General features: G+C 40.1%; 2 protein-coding genes across 2 annotated transcripts in view; one reads left to right on the forward strand and one right to left on the reverse strand.

Annotated features, from left to right (window-relative positions):
* The window catches only part of LOC131384567 (prostate and testis expressed protein 13-like), a 35,146-nt gene extending 14,116 nt beyond the window's left edge, over nt 1-21,030 (reverse strand). Inside the window, exon 1 of the mRNA XM_058446377.1 lies at nt 20,942-21,030. The gene's annotated coding sequence lies outside the window, so the exon portion shown is untranslated. The remainder of the gene's footprint in view (nt 1-20,941) is intronic.
* On the forward strand, nt 14,324-21,080 carry PATE4 (prostate and testis expressed 4). The gene is made up of 3 exons (XM_032165908.2): nt 14,324-14,453; nt 18,875-18,991; nt 19,314-21,080. Exons 1-3 carry the CDS (start codon nt 14,405-14,407, stop codon nt 19,433-19,435), a joined length of 288 nt encoding a protein of 95 aa, XP_032021799.2. The 5' UTR covers nt 14,324-14,404; the 3' UTR covers nt 19,436-21,080.
* Nucleotides 21,081-21,150: the final 70 nt, after the last annotated feature.

Below are 21,150 nucleotides of genomic sequence, written 5' to 3' on the forward strand. Positions count from 1 at the left end.
CAAGATTAGAGAAAAAAGAATGAAAAGGAACAAACAAACCCTCCCAGAAATATAGGACTATGTGAAAAGACCAAACCTATGATTGACTGGTGTACCTGAAAGTGACAGGGAGAATGGAATGAAGTTGGAAACCACACTCCAGGATATTATCCAGGAGAATTTCCCCAACCTAGCAAGACAGGCCAACATTCAAATTCAGGAAATACAGGGAACACCACTAAGATACAACCCCAAGACACGTAAACATCAGATTCTCCAAGGTTGAAACAAAGGAAAAAATGTTAAGGGCAGCTAGAGAGAAAAGTCAGGTTACCTACAAAAGGAAGCCCATCAGACTAACAGTGGATCTCTCTGCAGAAACCCTACAAGCCAGAAGAGAGTGGGGGCCAATATTCAACATTCTTAAAGAAAAGAATTTTCAGTGTAGAATTTCATATCTAGCCAAACTAAGCTTCATACGTGAAAGAGAAATTAAGTCCTTTCCAGACAAGCAAATGCTGAGGGATTTTTATCACCACCAGGCCTACCTTACAAGAGCTCCTGAAGGAAGCATTAAGTATGGAAAGGAGAAACTGGTAACAGCCACTGCAAAAACACACCAAAATATAAAGACCAATGACACTATGAAAAAAACTGCATTAACTAATGTGCAAAATAACCAGCTAGCATCATGATGACAGGATTAAATTCACACATAACAATATTAACCTTAAAGGTAAATGGGCTAAATTTCCCAATTAAAAGACACGGACTGGCAAATTGGATAAAGAGTCAAGACCCATCGGTGTGCTGTATTCAGAAGGCTCATCTCATGTACAAAGACACACATAGGCTCAAAATAAAGGGATGAAGAAATATTTACCAAGCAAATAGAAAGCAAAAAAAAGGTAGAGGTTGCTATCCTAGTCTCTGATAAAACAGACTTTAAACCAATAAAGATCAAGACAGACAAAGAAGGACGTTACATAATGGTAAAGGGATCAATGCAGCAAAAAGAGCTAACTATCATAAATATATATGCACCCAATACATGAGCACCCAGATTCATAAAACAAGTTCTTAGAGACCTACAAAGAGACTAAGACTCCCACACCATAATAGTGGGAGACTTTAACACCCCATTGTCAATATTAGACAGATCAACAAGACAGAAAATTAACAAGGATATTCAGGACTTGAACTCAGCTCTGGACCAAGAGGACCTAATAGACATCTACAGAACTCTCCACCCCAAATCAACAGAATATACATTCTTCTCAGCACCACATAGCACATATTCTAAAATTGACCAAATAATTAGAAGTAAAACACTCCTCAGTAAATGCAAAAGAATAGAAATCATAACAAACAGTCTCTCAGACCAAAGTGCAATCAAATTAGAATTCAGGATTAAGAAACTCACTCAAAACCACACAACTATATGGAAACTGAACAACTTGCTCCTGAATGACTACTGCATAAATAACAAAATTAAGGCAGAACTCAAGAAGTTCTTTGAAACCAATGAGAACAAAGGGACAACATACCAGAATCACTGGGACACGGCTAAAGCAGTGTTCAGAGGAAAATTTATAGCATTAAATGCTGACAATAGAAAGCTGGAAAGATCTTAAATCAACACCCAACATCACGATTAAAAGAACTAAAGAAGCAAAAGCAAACAAATTGAAAAGCTAGCAGAAGACAAGACATAATTATGATCAGAGCAGAACTGAAGGAGATAGAGACACAAAAAACCCATCAAAAAAAATCAATGAATCCAGGAGCTGGGTTTTTGAAAGGATTAACAAAATAGATAGACCACTAGCTAGATTAATAAAGAAGAAAAGAGAGAAGAGTCAAATAGACACAATAAAAAATGATAAAGGAGATATCACCACTGATCCCACTGAAATAAAAACTATCATCAGAGAATACCATAAAAACCTCTAGGCAAATAAACTAGAAAATCTAGAAGAAATTGATAAATTCCTGGACACATACACCCTCCCAAGACTAAACCAAGAAGAAGTCAAATCCCTGAATAGACCAATAACAAGTTCTGAAATTGAGGCAGTAATTAGTAGCCTACCAAACAAAAAAAGCCCAGGACCAGACAAATTCACAGCCAAATTCTACCAGAGGTACAAAGAGAAGCTGGTACCATTCCTTCTGAAACTATTCCAAAAAATGGAAAAAGAGGGACTTCTCTCCAACTCATTTTATGAAGCCAGCATCATCCTGATACCAAAACCTGGCAGAGACACAACAAAAAAAGAAAATTTCAGGCCAACATCCCTGATAAACATCAATGTGAATACCCTCAATAAATACTGTTAAACTGAATCCAGCAGCACATCAAAAAGCTTATCCACTACGATCAAGTCAGCTTCATCCCTGGGAGGCAAGGCTGCTTCAACATTTGCAAATCAATAAACATAATCCATCACATAAACAGAACCAATGACAAAAACCACATAATTATCTCAATAGATGCAGAAAAGGTCTTCCATAAAATTCGACACCTCTTCATGCTAAAAACACTCAATAAACTAGGTACTGATGGAACATATCTCAAAATAATAAAAGCTATTTATGAAAAACCCATAGCCAATATCATACTGAATGGGCAAAAGTTGGAAGCATTTCCTTTGAAAACTGGCACAAGACAAGGATGCCCTCTCTCACCACTCCTATTCAACACAGAATTGGAAGTTCTGGGCAGAGCAATCAGGCAAGAGAAAGAAATAAGGCATATTCAAATAGGAAGAGAGGAAGTCAAATTGTCTCTGTTTGCAGATAACATGATTGTATATATAGAAAACCCCATCGTCTCAGCCCAAAAACTCCTTACGCTGATAAGCAACCTCAGCAAAGTCTCAGGATATAAGATCAATGTGCAAAAATCACAAGCATTCCTATACACCAATAATAGACAAGCAGACAGCCAAATCATGAGTGAACTGCCACTCACAGTTGCTACAAAGAGACTAAAATACCTAGGAATCCAACTTACAAGGGATGTGACGGACCTTTTCAAGGAGAACTACAAGCCATTGCTCAAGGGAATAAGAGAGGACACAAACAAATGGAAAAATATTCCATGCTCATGGATAGGAAAAATCAATATTGTGAAAATGGCCATACTGCCCAAAGTAATTTATAGATTCAATGCTATTGCCATCAAGCTACCATGGACTTTCTTCATAGAATTGGAAAAAACTACTTTAAAGTTCATATGGAACCAAAAAAGAGCCTGTAAAGCCAAAACAATCCTAAGCAAAAAGAGTAAAGCTAGAGGCATCATGCTATGGACTTCAAACTATACTACAAGGCTACAGTATCCAAAACAGCATGGTACTGGTACAAAAACAGACACATAGACCAACGGAACAGATTAGAGAACTCAGAAACAAGACCACACATCTACAACCATCTGATCTTCAACAAACCTGACAAAAACAAGCAATGGGGAAAGGATTCCCTATTTAATAAATGATGCTGGGAGAACTGGCTAGCCATATGCAGAAAACTGAAACTGGACCCCTTCCTTACACCTCACACAAAAATTAACTCAAGATGGATTAATGAGTTAAACATAAAACCTAAAGCCATTAAAACCCTAGAAGGAAACCTAGGCAATACCATTCAGGACACAGGCATGGAAAAAGACTTCATGACTAAAAGCAATTGCAACAAAAGCCAAAATTGACAAATAGGATCTAATTAAACTAAAGAGCTTCTGCACAGCAAAAGAAACTATCATCAGAGTGAACAGGCAACCTACAGAATGGGAGAAAATTTTTGCAATCTATCCATCTGACAAATGGTTAATATCCAGAATCAACAAGGAACTTAAACAAATTTACAGGAAAAAAAAAAACCATCAGAAAGTGGGCAAAAGATATGAACAGACACTTCTCAAAAGAAGACATTTATGCAGCCAACAAACATATGAAAAAAAGCTCATTATCACTGGTCATTAGAGAAATGCAAATCAAAACCACGATAAGATACCATCTCACACCAGTTAGAATGCCGATTATTTAAAAGGAAACAACAGATGCTTAGAGGCTGTGGAGGAATAGGAACACTTTTACACTGTTGGTGAGAGTGTAAATTAGTTCAATCATTGTGGAAGACAGTGTGGCGATTCCTCAAGGATCTAGTACCAGAAATACCACTTGACCCAGCAATCCCATTACTGGGTATATACCCAAAGGATTACAAATCATTCTACTGTAAAGATACATGCATACTTATGTTTACTGCTGCACTATTTACAATAGCAAAGACTTGGAACAAACCCAAATGCCCATCAATGATAGACTGGATAATGAAAATGTGGTGTATATACACCATGGAATACTTTGCAGCTATAAAAAAGAATGAGTTCATGTCCTTTGCAGGGGCATGGATGAAGCTGGAAACCGTCATTCTCAGCAAACTAACACAGGAACAGAAAACCAAACACCACATGTTCTCATTCGTAAGTGGGAGGTGAACAATGAGAACACATGGGCACAGTGAGAGGAGCATCACACACTGGGGCCTGTCATGGGGTGGGGCACAAGGGGAGGGAGAGCATTAGGTATTTTTCCTAATGGCTTAAAACCTAGATGACGGGTTGATGGGTGCAGCAAACCACCATGGCACATGTATACCTATGTAACAAACCTGCACATTCTGCATATGTATCTCAGAACTTAAAGTAAAAAAAAAAAAAAAAAAAAAAGACAGAAGCCCTATCAGATTAGGTCCCCACCCTTATGACATCATTTGACCTTGATAACCTGCTTAAAAGCCCTACCTCCAAGTACAGTCATGTTGGGGGTAAGGGCTTCAGCAAATGAATTTTGGAGGGACACAATTCAGTCCGTAACAGAATGAATATTAAGTGGAATTATTGCTAATTTGTAAGGGATAATGTTAGCATTGTGGTGATGTAAGAAACATCTAATTTTTTTGAGATGTATTCTGAAGTATGTAGGAGTAAAATCAAATGATGTCTGAGGATTTGCTTTTAAAAACTTTAGAAGAAAGGAAGGGAAAAAGAAAAGATGAGAAGGGAAAGGAAGGAAAGAAAAGGAAGGAAATCAGAGCATATATGCCCAAATCTTGATAATTGTTGAATCTTGGTAATGGGTATATTGCGGTTCATCGTATCTCTTTACTTCTTTGTATGTTTGAAATTTTTTGTATTAAAACTTCTACCTTTTGTTTGAAAAAAAAAAAAGAGAAAGATTTGTCTAAGGCTGAATAGCAATATTCAGTGATAAATTAGGACTTTAATCAAGCCTGTCTGTTCCTAAAGTTGAGGCACTTAACAACTATGCAACATTGCTACACAGAGAGATGAAGTATTTTTTAACCTTTTGGTAAATGTAACTGATTCTTAAAAAGAAGGAGGTGCTATAACTTTTCCACACACATTATATGTGGCATATCCCGGATAAATCCTTCGGGTTAAGCAAAGTTTTAAATTGATTAACAATAAATATTAGAATACCAATGGCTGGTTTATATACCTTCCTTTATTCCAAGACTTGAAGTTTTGAGTGGTGGTTGTTTAATAAATATTTAACCCTTCTTTTTATTCATCATTGTAGTAAATACTCTTGAATCCATCTGTTTATATTTAAAGTGTGTTTCTTATAAGCACCATATTGTTGGTTCTTGTGTTTTTATCCAATCGGACAAACTCTGCCTTTTAATTGGAGTGTTTAGACTATTTATATTTAATGTGATTATTGCTATTGTTGGATTTAAATCTATCATCTAGCTGTTCATTTTCTATTTGTACTTTTGTTTTTGTTCTCTTTTTCTTCTTTTAATATTTTCTTTTGTATTGATTATTTCTAATGATTCCATTTTATTTCCTTCACTGGAGTATTAGGTATAACTCTTTGTTGTTATATTTTAGTGGTTGCTTTAAGTTTTATAAAACACAGGTTTTTTCTTTGACTTACCTCGGCCTGCCTTTATATTAAATTATGTTTTTATTTTCTGTGTTTACTGATGCTTTGACATCTGTGGGCCTAACTGATCCTAGACAGATTGTCCCATCAGAGCAAACCAATGTCTAGAGATAGTAAACAACTTGTCTATGAATTACACCTTTCATGTGAAAACCAACCAATCCAAAGCTCATAACCCCAACCACCTCCTTTATCACCCTCTTATACTCTGATTCACCATTTCTTTGCCATAATCACCAAAGGGCCAGGTACCAGACAGCTAGAGACAGCCCTTACACTTCAGAACCTGCTAAAATGATGCAAACTAGCCAATCCCAAGCCTACTTCCCTGCCCTGAATTGCTTTTCCCACAGAAACAATAAAGGCTCCAGTCTATGTTTCCCCTCGCTTCATTTCCTGACCAATCCTGGTGCTTCTCTATGTGCCCCTCTATGTGCACCCCCTGCATGGTGTTCTATGCCTCCTGCTTCTTGGTAACTATGAGCAAAATCTTTCTTCATGATAGTAATTTTGCATCTGCCTGCCTTACCATATCTGAGTAAAACAAATTCTGGATATATATATATATATTTTTTTGTGAGACAGTGTCTCACTGTATTGCTCAGGCTGGAGTGCAGTGGTGCAATCTCGGCTCACTGCAAGCTCCACCTCCCGGGTTCACACCATTCTCCTGCCTCAGCCTCCCGAGTAGCTGGGACTACAGGCACCCGCCACCACACCCTGCTAATTTTTTGTATTTTTAGTAGAGACAGGGTTTCACTGTGTTAGCTAGGATGGTCTCGATCTCCTGACCTCATGATCCACCTGCCTTGGCCTCCCAAAGTGCTGGGATTACAGGCTTGAGCCACCGCGCCTGGCCAATTCTGGGTATATTTTTTAAGTAAACTTCAAGTTATATTAATCATCACAAATATAGTAAAAGAACATTATAACATTCAACTTCCATTTCTCTTCTCTGGGCCTTGTGCTATTGTTGTCATGTTTTACTTAAACATATTAAGAAATTTTATAATTCCTCATTATTTTTTGTTTTGAAAAGTTAACATTCTGTCAAAGAGATTTAAAACTAAGAAATAGTTGTTATATTTATCCATGTAGTTACTGTTTCTGATGCTATTCATTCTTTTGCATAGATCCAGATTTCAGTCTGATGCCATTTTCTTTCTTCTTGAAAGACATCCTTTAACATTTCTTATGGAACAGGTCTACTGATAATGAATTTCCTTTGGATTTCATATTAGGAAAAAATCTTCATTTTACCTTCATTTTTTTAAAGATATTTTCTCTGGGTAAAGAATTCTAGGCTTACAGGTCATTTTTTTTTTCAATACTTTGAAGATGTTGCTTTTCTGTCTTCTGACTAGCATTGTTTTCAACAAGAAATTTGTTGTCATCTTCATTCCACTGTATGTAATGTGCCTTTCCCTCTGGATGATATTAAGATTTTTCTTTTCATAATTGTTTCAAGTAACTAGGTTACGATGTGCCTTGATATGGTTTTCTTCATGTATCTTGTATTTGGGGTTTTCTAAACTTCTTAAATCTGTGGACTTATTGTTTTCCTCAAATTTGGAAGAATTTTGGCCATTATCTCTTCAAATATTTTTTTCTGTTCTTCCCTTTCTTTCCTTTTTTTCTAATTATATGTGTATTATTCCATTTGAAATTGTTCTGCAGTTCACCAATGCGCTGTTCATTTTTCCCAGTTTTTTCTTTGTTTCATTTTGAATAGTTTCCATTGCTATGTCTTCAAGTACATCAATAAGCATCCTCTCTCCAAGCATCATTTCATCTCTCAGTCAACCACTCTGCCCCCCTCTGTTTCCAGGAGTTATCTATAAGTGGACAGAGCTGAGCAGCCATGCCCAGTAGGCACAGAGGTGCAAAACAAACATCCTGAGAGCTTTGTCATGTGCAGCTCCCTGTGGGAGATGCTGGCTGTTCTCCCCATATGATCATTCTTGGGCTATTTACCTAATATCACAGAATCATGAAATCCCATGGCCACTTACAATCCCCAAAACCAAGCCACCCTACCTGAGTTCCCCACATCATTCCCAGGACAATGCTTACTCTAATCCTCCAGCTACTAAAAACTTACTACCCAAAGGCCTCCATTGTATCTTTTGTTCAAGTTATTATAAAATTCTCCCCAAAGTTGAGCTGAAGTCTCTGTCCCTATAATTTCCACTTATTAATTTACCAACTTTGTTATTCAAGGAACCATCATTGATCACATACTAAGTGCTAGACTCTCCATTAGTCTAAGACACTAATTGATGACCTCACAGAACTTGAAATCTAGTTTAAAAGACCACAAATACATCAACCACAGCTGGCCACAGAGGCTTAAATGACAGGCATTCAAATTAAACTACCTGATCAGGTAAGCCTTCCTTGAAGAGGGAGTAGAAGAGCAGGACTTTGAAAGCTAGTGAGGAGTTAGCTAAATGAAGAAGGGAGTTGGGGAGGGTGCCAAGAGAACACAAAATATCAAAGCATAGATTTGTCAAACAATCCAACAGACTGTTAGAAGAGCAGGTGTTTGCTATGGCCCAAATAAAGGGATAATAGGAATGTAGATGGGCAAGAAAGCCAGGCAAAGAAAGATATATCTTACTGGAAGTGGTTGCTTATGGATAAACAGAAGGGCTTAAGGGGATGGTGCAATGATTGTGCCTCTGAGAATATGTATCAGGCTAAATAATGACCCCCAAGGATTTTTACATCTTAATTTCTGAAACCTGTGAATGTTACCTTATACACAAAAAGGGCTCTGAAGTTCTGATTAATTTAAGAATCTTGAGTTGGGGAGGTTATCTTGCATTATCTCAGTAGCCCTAAATGCAGTCGCAAATGTCCTTATAAGAAGGAAGCAGAGAATTTGATTATAGAAGAAAAACAGGCAATGTGATGATGAAAGCAGAGACTGGAGTGATATGCTTTGAAGATGGAGGAATGGGCAATAAGCCAAGGAATACAGGAGGCCACTAGAAGCTGAAAAAGTCAAGGAAACAGATCCTCTCTTCAGAGCCTACAGAAAGAACCAACTCTGCTGATACTTTGCTTTTAGCCCCATCAGACTTCTGGCCTCCAATACTTTGGAAGAATAAATTTGTGTTGTTTTGAACCACTAAATTTCTGATTTATTTATAGTAGCAATAGCAAACTAATACATAGTACTTAAGCCAAAGATTACAGAATTGAATTTCTATGAATTACTATGGTGCAGTTCCAGGAAATCAATAATAAAGGACTCCAAGGGTTGGGAAATATAGCAAAAAGCACACTCCATCTGCCTTAGTGATGACTCCTAGAAAGGATATCTCCTTTTTATCTCAAATATAAGTTTGCTATACACTGTCATGGGTTCAAACCCTCTGCTACCTGCTAGCTGTGTGGCCTTGAGTAAGTTACTGAACCATTCTGAGCTTATTATCTCATCCATAAAAATGAGACAAATGTACATATCTCACAGGGTTTCTGTAAAATAAAGGATATGAAAGGAGGAAAGGTGGGCAATCCATATTAAGATCCTAGAAAGTGCCAAGCACCAAATACCCAAGAAGAAGGACATGGCTGAGGTGGAAACAGGGAAGATCTTAATGATGGTTATCTTGAAATGAAATCCAGACCTGTTAGCTAGGGTAAATGTCAAAGGCTTCATCCAGCTGGTGCCACACATAGACAAGGGCACCTGGGAAAGGAGAACAATGAGACAATGGCTATAACTGGAATGAGGAGGGGGGAGGAGTGACCTTGGAGACGGCAGTTGAATGGGTTACATTTTACCAAGAAGATTGAAATGTTTAAGGGGCAAAAATCAAGAAACCTTCTTCTAGAAGTCTTTTTCTAAATAAAACTGAAGAATATGGGATGAGATTAGAAATGGACTGTTTCCCTAAAGAGTAAAGAGAAAGGACATTATTTGAGACATACCTGAGAATAGTTGAGACATAGTTCTGGCTCTAATACTAGAAGAGCTAACGTTAAGAAAATATCCAGAAAATGTGTGGAGATCCCAAGAAGGACCTCACTCAAAACGTCTCTGGAGAAGCCCTTCTTGCATCTCTTCCTGCATCCCTAAACTTCTCATCTCCAAGAGATTTGCTGGGAACCTCCAAGAGCCTATCTAGATATTCCCAACACCCAGGCATAGGAAATATTCAAGGTTTCTAAGGGGTGAAGATGACAATGCTGGAAGTTAGAAGACTAGGAGAATTGTGATGTGGTGCTTAGGAGAAAAAACAACCCTTGGCGGGGCATGGTGGCTCATGCCTGTAATCCTAGCACTTTGGGAGGCCAAGGCAGGTGGATCACCTGGGGTCAGGAGTTTGAGACAAGCCTGGCCAACGTGGCGAAACCCCATCTGTACTAAAAATACAAAAATTAGCTGGGCGTGGTGGCAGGCACCTATAATCCCAGCTACTTGGGAGGCTGAGGCAGGAAAATCGCTTGAACCCGGTGGGTGGAGGTTGCAGTGAGTCAAGATTGCACCACTTCACTCCAGCCTGGGCGAAAGAGCAAAACTCCATCTCAAAGAAAAAGAAAAAGAAAAAGAAAAAACAACCCTTGCCCAAGCCTTAAACTGGGGAAAATTTTTTCAGTATTGGAGTAAGCTGTATCACTACACCTCATATTACATAAAACTCTCTGGAAATCTTTGAATTCTGAAATTCATATGTCATCCCAATTTATGTCATTGTCCTAATGATGAATAGACACTCTTTCACTTAGTATGCAAAAGAAATTTCTAGGGAACCAGAAATCTGATAGTATTGCTGTATTAGGCCATTTTGCATTGCTGTAAAGAAATACCTGAGGCTAGTTAATTTATAAAGAAAAGAGGTTTTATTTTGGCTCATGGTTCTGCAGGCTGTAATGAAACATAGTGCCAGCATCCACTTCTGGAGAAGCCTCAGAAAGCTTACAATCATGGAAGAAGGCAAAGGGGGAGCCAGCACATCACAGGGCAAGAGATGGAGCTGGAGACAGGGAGGGGAGGTTCCAGCCTCTCTTAAAAAACCAGGCCTCACATGAACTGATAGAGGAAGAATTCACTTATTACCACAAGGTCAACAACAAGCCATTTATGAGGGATCCTCTCCCATGACCCAACGCCTCCTCCCAGGCCTCACCTCTAACACTGGGAATCATACTTCAACATGAGATTTGTAGGGGACAAACATCCAAAACATATCATTCTGTCCCTGGCCCCTCAAATCTCATGTCCTTCTCACATTGCAAAATACAATCATCTATTCCCAACAGTTTCCCAAAGTCTTAATTTGTTCCAGCATCACTCAAAAATCTAAAGTCCAAAGTCTCATCTGATTCTCAAAGAAATTTCCTTCAATCTATGCGCTTATAAAATCAAACACAAGCTATTTACTTCCAAGATACAATGGTGGTACAGGCATTGAGTAAACATTCCCATTCCAAAAGGAAAAAATCAGCCAAAAGGAAAGGACAAGAGGCCCATCCAAGTCTGAAATCCAGCAAGGCAGTCATTAAATCTTAATGTTCCGGAATAATCTCCCTTGGCTCCATGTCCCACATCCTGGGCATGCTGGTGTGAAAGGTGGGTTTCCAAGGCTTTGGGAAGCTCTGCCTCTATGGTTCTGCAGGATGCAGCCTCTGTGGCTATTCTCACTGACTGGAGTTGAGTAGCTGCGGCTTTTCCAGGCTCAAGATGCAAGCTGTCAGTGGCTCTACCATTCTGGGGTCTGGAGGGTGGTGGCCCCCTTTCCACAGCTCCACTAGGCTGTTCCCCACTCAGGACTCTTGTGGGGGCTCCAATACCACATTTTCCCTTGGCACTGTCCTAGTAAAGCCTCTCTGTGGGGGCTGTACCCTTGAAGCAGGCTTCTTCCTGAGCACCCAGACTTTTCCATACATCCTCTAAAATTGAGGTGGAAGCTGCCAAGCCTCCTTCACTCTTGCATTCTGCACACCTGCAGGCTTAGCACCATGTGGAAGCTGCCAAAGCTTACAGCTTGAACCCTTCAGAGCAATGGCCCAAGCTATACCTGAGCCCCTTTGAGCTGAAGCTGGAGCTGGAGTGGCCAGGATGTGAAAGCAGTGTCCCAAGGCTGCACAGGGCAGAAGGGCCCTGGGCCTGACCCCTGAAAACATTCTTTCCTCCTAGGCCTCTGAGCTTGTGATAGGAGGGGCTGTCTTGAAGATTTCTGAAATGTCTTCATGGCCTTTTTCCCATTGTCTTGGATATTATTAGCCAAGAGCTATTATCCAGTAATAGCTATTATTATGTAATAATATATTATTGGATAATAGTTCTTGGCTCCCTTTTAGTCATGCAAATATATCTAGCAAGTAGCTCCTCCATGGGCCACTTGAATTCCTCTCCTGAAAACATTCATTCCTTCTCTGCCACATGTGAATTTTCCAAATTTTTATGCTCTACTTATCTTTTTTTTTTTTTGACAGAGTCTCGCTCTGTCACCAGGCTGGAGTGCAGTGGTGCGATCTCAGCCCACTGCAACCTCCGCCTCCTGGGTTCAAGCAATTCTCCTGCCTCAGCCTCCTGAGTAGCTGTGACTACAGGCATGTACCACCACACCCAGCTAATTTTTGTATTTTTAGTAGAGATGGGTTTTCACCATGTTGGCCAGAATGGTCTCAATCTCTTGACTTCGTGATCCGCCCTCCTTGGCCTCCCAAAGTGCTGGGATTACAGGCTTGAGCCGCTGCACCCAGCCTCTACTTATCTTTTAAATGTAAGTTCCAACTTTAAGTTATTTCCTGCCTCCCATACATAATTATAATTGTAGGCTGTTAGAAGCAGCCATATCACATCCTAAACACTTTACTTATTAGAAATTTCTTCTGCCAGATACCCTAGGTCATCATTCTTAAGTTCAATCTTCCACAAATTCCCAGGGCATGGACACAATGCAGCCAAGCTCTTTGCTAAGGCATAGCAATGGTGACCTTTGCTCCAGTTCCAAATAGCTTCCTCATTTTTATCTGAGACCTCCTCAGCCTGGTCTTTGCTATCCATATTTCTATCAGTATTTTGGTCACAACCACGTAACAAGTTTCTAAGAAATTCCAACATTCCCCCATTTTCCTGTCTTCTAAGCCCTCTAAACTCTTCCAACCTCTGCCCATTACCCAGTTCCCAAGCTTCTTCAACATTTTCAGGTATCTTTATAGCAACACCCCACTTCTCAATATCAATTTTCTGTTAGTGCATTTTTGCATCACTATAAAGAAATACGAGACTAGGTAATTTGTAAAGGAGAGAGATTTAATTGGCTCACAGTTCTGCAGGCTGTACAGGAGGCATGGTGCTGGCATCTGCTCCTGGTGAGGGCCTCAGAGAGCTTGCAATCATTGTGGAAGGCAAAAAAGGAGTTGGTGTATTACATGGCAAGAATGGGAGCAAGAGAGAGAAGGGAACAAGAGAGAGAAGGGAAGGCGAGGTTCCACACTCTTTTAAACAACTAGCTCTCACTTGAACTACCAGAGCAAGGGCTCGCTCATTACAATGAGGATGGCACCAAGCAATTCATGAGGGATCTGCCCCCATGACCCAAACAGCTCCCGCCATGTCCCACCTCCAACATTATGGATTACATTTCAACATAAGATTTGGAGGGAACAAACATTCAAACCATATCAATCACACTCACACACACATGCAGACACACAGAGAAAAAAGGGTGAGTAGAGACTGTAGTCCCAGCTACACTGGAGGTTGAAGCAGGAGGATCGCCTAAACCAAAAAGTTTGAGGCTGCAATGAGCCCCTGCACTCCCGCCTGGGCAACAGAGTGAGACCCTGTCTCTTAAAAAAAAAAAAAACGTGGGCCGGGCGCAGTGGCTCACGCTTGTAATCCCAGCACTTTGGGAGGCCGAGGCGGGCGGATCACGAGGTCAGAAGATCGAGACCACGGTGAAACCCCGTCTCTACTAAAAATACAAAAAAATTAGCCGGGCGTGGTGGCGGGCACCTGTAGTCCCAGCTACTCCGAGAGGCTGAGGCAGGAGAATGGCGTGAACCCGGGAGGCGGAGCTTGCAGTGAGCCGAGATTGCGCCACTGCACACCAGCCTGGGCGACAGAGCGAGACTCCGGCTCAAAAAAAAAAAAAAAAAAAGGTGGGGAGAAGACAGATATGGGGCAAGGAAGGCAGAGAGAGGATGGAGAGTCGGGGTGGAAATCTTACTCAACTTTAGCCAGAAGCATTCCCTGACACTGCTCACCAGCCTGCACTTTCCACATTAGTACAGATTTATGGCTCCTTAAGAGAAGGGAGTGAGGAAAGGACAGTTCTGCCTCATGCCTTTATCAGGGACTCCTCCCTCCTTTCTATTTACTGGCTGTGATAGAACATCTAAGCTTTATAAAGCAAGCTAGTGGCTGTCCTTTCCAATACCTCACTCAGCACACCTTCTGTCACCCGAACAAGCATCTAATAAGGAAAATGAACACACTGCTCCTCGTCAGCTTATCTCTTCTCTACCTCAAAGAGGGTAAGTTTGAACAATGGGGGTGGAGGGAGGCAACTTCGGGGTGCTGTTCTCTAAACCTCCACTCTCCAAGTCTCACTCACATGCTCCAGCTGAGACCTGAAGACTCAGTACAATCTGAATTTCAGGATGTCAGCGAGATCATATATAACACACTAATCCAGAAGAAAGTGTACTGATTGCAGGGAAACAGGACAATTTTCTGACTTCATATTAATTGACTTTTCATCCATACTTATCTCATTTTGGTCCCTTACTTTCTTAATATACTTTTCTCCTTTATTCTCTCCTACACTCTGCTAGTTTCCCTTTCCTCTGGCTACTTCTCAGTGTATTTTGTAGGATTGTTTATTCTACCTGATCATTAAACACTGGGATACCTCAAGGCTTTATACTATCCACTCAGACCCTCCTCTATATCAACTTATCCACTTCCATGGCTTCAATTACAATCTATATGCTGAAAATGCCCAGTTTTATATCCTAGCCAGATTTCTATTCTGAGCTTCAGTCTTTCATCAACAAACACCTCCTACACTTGGAAGTCACCCTTGAAATCTCTCTCTCCCTTAACACTCACTAAAAATTAGTGAAGGATTCTTATGCTTTCTGCCTATTAAATGTGCTTCAAATATGATTATATTTCTACCTTATATTTCTATTTTGCTACTTTTTGACACTTAGTAAGAAATAATAAACCATAAAAGAATTATAAGAATATGTGACATAATTTATAAGCTTAGAAATGAGAAAGGCCTAACTATGACACAAAATCCAAAGCTCTTAAAAGAAAAACTGACAAATTTGACACAAGAAAATCAAAATATTCCTCATGGCAAAAATTAAAAATGCAACTCACATCACAAACAAATGGCTAATATCCCTGATATGTAATGCCTCCTTTAAAAAAATCAAAAAGGAAAAGGCCAACAACCTAATAGAAAAATGGGCAAAGTATGTAGACAGTTCACACGAAAGAAAATGAAAATGGCTATTAAACATATAAAAAGTGCTCAATCTCACTCATACTAAGAAAAATGCAAACTAAAAGAACACTGAAATACCATTTTTGACCTATCAGATTGGCAACATCCAGGAGTTTGATAAAATACTTGAGTATTAAAGTTGTGGTGAGACAAGAATTTTCCAAACATTGATAGCAAGAGATAAATAGTTACATCTCCTCTGACGGGCAATATCAAAATTACAAAAGTGTTTACTTTTTATCCAGCAATTCTGCTTGTATGAAATTATCTTACAGATATACTCCCACACAAATGAAATATGTTCAGCATTATTTACTGCAGCAAATAATATCAAAAAGTGCAAATAAATTCTCGTAAGAGACTGGTTAATTAAAGCATGGTACAGCGCTACAGTGGAATACTATACACTTAGTGTACATTATTCAAAAAATCAAAGTGCAAAGTATGTATAGTATACTACCAATTATGAAAAGGGGGTAAAAAGATACATGTACATATTTATATTTGCTTGAATATACTGAAAATCAATCTGAAAGATATAAAAGAAATAAATAAAACTGGTTTCCTTTATTTGGCAGATGAAAACTGGATAACTAGCTGGCAAGAGTGGGAGATCAACTTTACACAACATTCTTTTTCTATTACTTACTATTTAGTCACATCAATGTGTTACCTATTTTTAAATAATGCATTTTTAAAATGTTAAAATTAGAAATACTCAGAGGTTAAAAATCAAAGAGACAATTATTCGAAAAGCATTATCAGTGTACTGCGCAGCCTGCTCCCAACTCCCATGAGAGAGAAGCCTCATGAAAGTTGCTTCAGGGAGAAATTGATAGTGTCCTCTGGTGTTTGGAAGGCACAGTAAGCTTGAGGAACCTAAAGGTGAGAGAGAGCCTGAGGCTACAGCCCTGAAATGGTGGAACTGAGAGACAGCTGAGCTGCATTACATACAAGCAGGGAGGATGTGCATACATTCCCCTGGATCTCATCCGGGCCATGCCATATCAAGCAAGTCAGGCTTGCACTGTTTAAAGTTCTATCCAAGAGGGCTGTCTGGAGGAACAAGGTATTCTAGCAAGGTGTGGGCCACTAGCTTCTTGCAGCTGAGAGGAAATATAACCACCAGCTGCGGGAATTACACCACTCACAATACAGCAGTGGACTTGAATATTTTTGTGGGGGAAATCCTGAAGAACCCACAAATGTTCCCCTGACTCAAGGAACTCAAGAAAGTGAGTTCTCCTGGCTCAAGAAAATGAGTCAGTTTTTATTAAACACAAAGTCCAAGAGATTGGGTTTTAAGTTACTACCATGGACAAAAGATGATGGCACCAGAGCCAGTCCGATGACATCTTTCCTGTCCTTTACCTGTCCCCCTCCCTCTCACCAACTGAAATGGGTCAGAAACTATCACTCATAAGCCAGAGGTGAGTAGGAGGAAGCCAAGAAGAGAAATAGAGAAAAAGTCAAAGCCACCCCCTCCTGCCCATTACAAACATCTAAGCAAGCCTGAGCTATGTGTCTGTGCATATGTGTGTGCATGTGGGTGTGTGTGCATGGGCATGCATACAGGGATAGTGGGTTGTTGGTGAGAAACGTGGGCTTTTAATAGAGCTATTTTATTATTATTGCTTGGGACTTGATGCATAAATTACTGAACCCAGATTATTCTTATGCCCAAAAGTGATGGCAAGACTTTTTTTTTTTTTTCTAAAAGTACATAGACAAGTTAAGAGACTTGCCTGAAATTACCTGCAGGACTAGAAGAACTAGCTTTAGAAAGAATTCTCAAATGGGTAGTGGGCAGAAGAATAAAATTGTTTTCTGTTTGCCCCTTTTAAGTCCCATGTTGGCCTGCTAGGTAAATGTAAATAGGATCAGATCACTTCCTTGCTTAAAATTTTTCAATAAATTCCCGTTGCTCATGGATCAAAAACCATACTCATGTCTTTGGCCTAGGAGGGCTCAGGAAGTTGAATCTCTGCTCACCTGACCAGCCATGTCTCATAGCACAACCCACTCCATTCTGTGCCCCAGTTACATTAGCATTTTTGTCCCTCAGCAGACAAGCTTCTTTTCACTGCTGTTCCCTCTGCCTGAAATGTTCTTCACTCTGTCCATACCACACCACCCACTTACCTGGCTGACTCTTATTTATCATCAGGCCTCACCTTACATCCCACTCCCCACAGAAACCTTCCTTGGCTCTCTAAAATATGTTAATTCTTCCCTCCTAAATGCTCTCATTGCATGTTTAACTATTTCTTGATATTACAATACAACTGTATATAATTTGGAGGGGTTAATGCCTGCCTCCCCAGCATGTATATAAACACTTGTTTATCTTTGCATTCCCAGCACCTAAAAAAGTGTCCAGAATGTGGAACATGCTCAAAAACCGGCAACAAACATCATCCTTTCCCTCTAAATAAGAGGAAAAGAGAAGGATGTTCACTCTCACAACTTCAACATTGTTGAGTGAAGGAAAAATGAATAAACTTTAGGGTTATGCAAAGGCATTTGGATTTATCTTTAAGAGGTCGTTAGCAGCAAGATAGTCTTGATGGAATAGTGAGAATGGAATTTAGAATGAAGAGATGCCACAAGACCATTCCCAAAATTGGACATAAATCAATAGCACTCAAGTCCTCCTGGGCTCCATATAAATTCTGATTCTATAACCTTGGAACGTCTGAGATGAAGATTGAAACCATCTACTTTCTTTCCCCATCATCACCATCACTTAGTCCTTAAATCTAAATTACCCATAGGCTCCAATGTCCTCTCCCTACCCTGCATCTCCTCTCCTCTTACTTCCTGGTCACAGGGACTCCCAGATCACCTCTCTCTCTGCCTGGTTGCAGTTATTCCCTGAAAAAAGAAAGGCCAGACCAAGCCATATGGAGCTATTAGAGGGTGTAATCTCAGTCAGTCCACTCTAAACATGCCACTTCCATTCCTACCTCTGTGTTCTCCCTCTTTATGACTACCTATCTGGAACACCTTCTCTGACCATCCCCTGCCCCACCTACCCAAGTTTAACCTACATCTCAAGAGCTAGCTCAAGTCTTTAGCTAAAGTATTCCCCTACTTTTCCAGCCCACAGTAATCTGCCTGTTGCTATACTCTTAATCTGCATCACAGGATTTATCTGGTTGACTATACATTATCTTTTCTGTTCTTTTATTATTTCATACGTTTATCTTGCCTTCAAATATAAATGGACGCTATTCAGGTCACAGAGACTGTGTCGTATCTTTTTTATCCACCTCCTAGCTTAACTTACAAAGCTAAATTAATCAGGAATTCCACAAATACCAGCTAACGGAGTGAGTGGACAGTATAGTCAATATACAACCTCTTACTGATGCTGAAAACCCACTTTCCCATTGTCCCACAATCCAGCCTGAATATTCTATTCTCTCCACCCTGCAGTTATGGGTCTGAAGTGTAATACCTGCATATACACAGAAGGATGGAAGTGTATGGCAGGCCGAGGCACTTGCATTGCAAAAGAAAATGAGTTATGTTCAACAACAGCCTATTTCAGGGGTAAGTGGGGCTCATGAAGACTCCAAGAATGCCTGCAAAGAACCATGACTCTTGCTAGTGCCTGCAATAAAGAACTCGATATCATTTAGCCCTGCTAGGAGGTAAGGCAAGGAATAAAAGAGGGGGCAAGAAGGGATAATTTCCAACTTCGCACTGTAGGGTTTGGTATCCAGAGCCAGTTATGGTGGTGATTGGGAACATGAACCCAGGATCCGAGGAAGGAGACCCAGTGTTAAGTGCTATTCCTCTTGGTGGTGAGTTTTAGTAAGTCACTATTGAGGCAATCTCCTCCAGCATTTGTAACAGGCTTCTTCATTTTTAGGAGACAAACATATGTACTCAACACATATGTGTAAGTATAAGTGCCGGGAAGAGGAGTCCTCCAAAAGAGGCCTGTTGAGAGTGACACTGTGCTGTGATAGAAACTTCTGTAACGTCTTCTAATGGAGCTTAGAAACTTGCAGAGGATCATCTGATCAAGATCTAGAATCAAGACCAACCAATATGAACTGTTTTATTTCCCACACCAAATTCCACATTGGCCTAAGATCCCAGAGAGAGCTGCAGGGGCCATGTCCTCATTACAATGAAGGGGCTCCCCACACCCAACCTCCACCACTAGATCCCTAAAATCATGAGCATTGAAACAAAATCCTCCATGAGCTATGCTTACTCTTTTGTCTTCTACTCCTGATTTCTGATTTCTATCCCTGTGGTAGGCTAAATAATGGACCCCCAAATATTTCTACATCCTAATCTCTGGAACCTGTGAATGTTACCTTACATGGCAAAAGGGACTTTGAAAATGTGATTAAGGATCTTGAGAAAGGGAGGTTATCTTGCATTATCTGGGGGGGCCCTAAGTGGAATCAAAATACAAAGTGCAATAAGATGCAAATAAAGGGAGATACCACACAGAAGAGGAAAAGATGATGTGATAATGGAAGCAGAGACTGGAGTCATGTGCTTTGAAGATGGAGGAATAAGCCATAAGCAAAAAACTAGGAGGCCATTAGAAGCTGAAAAAGTCAAAGAAATAGGGTCTCCCCTCAGAGCCTCCAGAAACCAGCCCTGCCGACACCTTGATTTAAGCCCTGTAAGACTCATTTTGGATGTCTGGCCTCCAGAACTTTAAGGTGGTGTTGTTTTCAGCCACTAAGTGTGTATTGTTTTAAGCCACTAAGTTTGCAATAATTTATTATAGCAGCAATGGGAAACTAATATAATCCAAATAAACTTCTAAGAATTCAAATCATTGGTAAGCCTGAGTACCCAGGGGCCAGTCTACGTGACAACAGTATCCACCGCTCAGGGCCTATGGTGACCTTCAGGAAAAGAGGAATACAGAGCAAGTGCTATGAATGAATGTGGAGATCGATTTATGGATTTTAAACTTCATGACATGCTGCAGATAATCCTTTAGGTATATCTGTGGTAAATGGTGCCTCGCTATGTTCTGAAGCAATCAAACACGATGTCCTAATAGCTCAATTTATCAGTTCCTCATTAGCTTGTGTACTCACTGAAATTCTTTTGGCAGTTAATGTCCCTGTATTAGTCTGTTTCCACGCTGCTGATAAGGACATACCCAAGACTGGGCAATTTACAAAAGAAAGGGGTTTATCAGACTTACAGTTCCATGTGGCTGGGGAAGCCTCACAATCATGGCAGAAGGTAAAAGGCATGTCTCACATAGTGACAGACAAGAGACGAGAGCTTGTGCAGGAAAACTCTCCCTTATAATAACCATCAGATCTCATGAGACTTACTATCACGAGAACAGCACAGGAAAAACCTGCCCCCATGATTTAATTACCTCCCACCAGTCCCTCCCACAACACGTGGGAATTCAAGATGAATTTGGGTGAGGACACAGCCAAACCATATCAGTCCCCTTCTTAAAACTCTCCTCTCTTAGCTCCTATGACTGTATATTTGTAGTTCTCTTACCTCTCTGAAGAATCCTCTGTGAGGGTCTCTGGGGACCTTGTTTTGATTTGTTACTGTTTTTATGTTCAGTCTTTAACCTATGTGAAGTCACCTTTGTAATACTGAGTTAAGTAAAGATCCAGTATTATTTTTCTCCATAGAATGAGCCAGATTTTTTAACACCATTGACTACAAAGTCTATCCTTTCTCCATTCACTTGTGATACAACT

This window comes from Hylobates moloch, unplaced genomic scaffold, assembly GCF_009828535.3.
Source record: "Hylobates moloch isolate HMO894 unplaced genomic scaffold, HMol_V3 SCAFFOLD_11, whole genome shotgun sequence".
NCBI classification, from domain to species: domain Eukaryota; kingdom Metazoa; phylum Chordata; class Mammalia; order Primates; family Hylobatidae; genus Hylobates; species Hylobates moloch.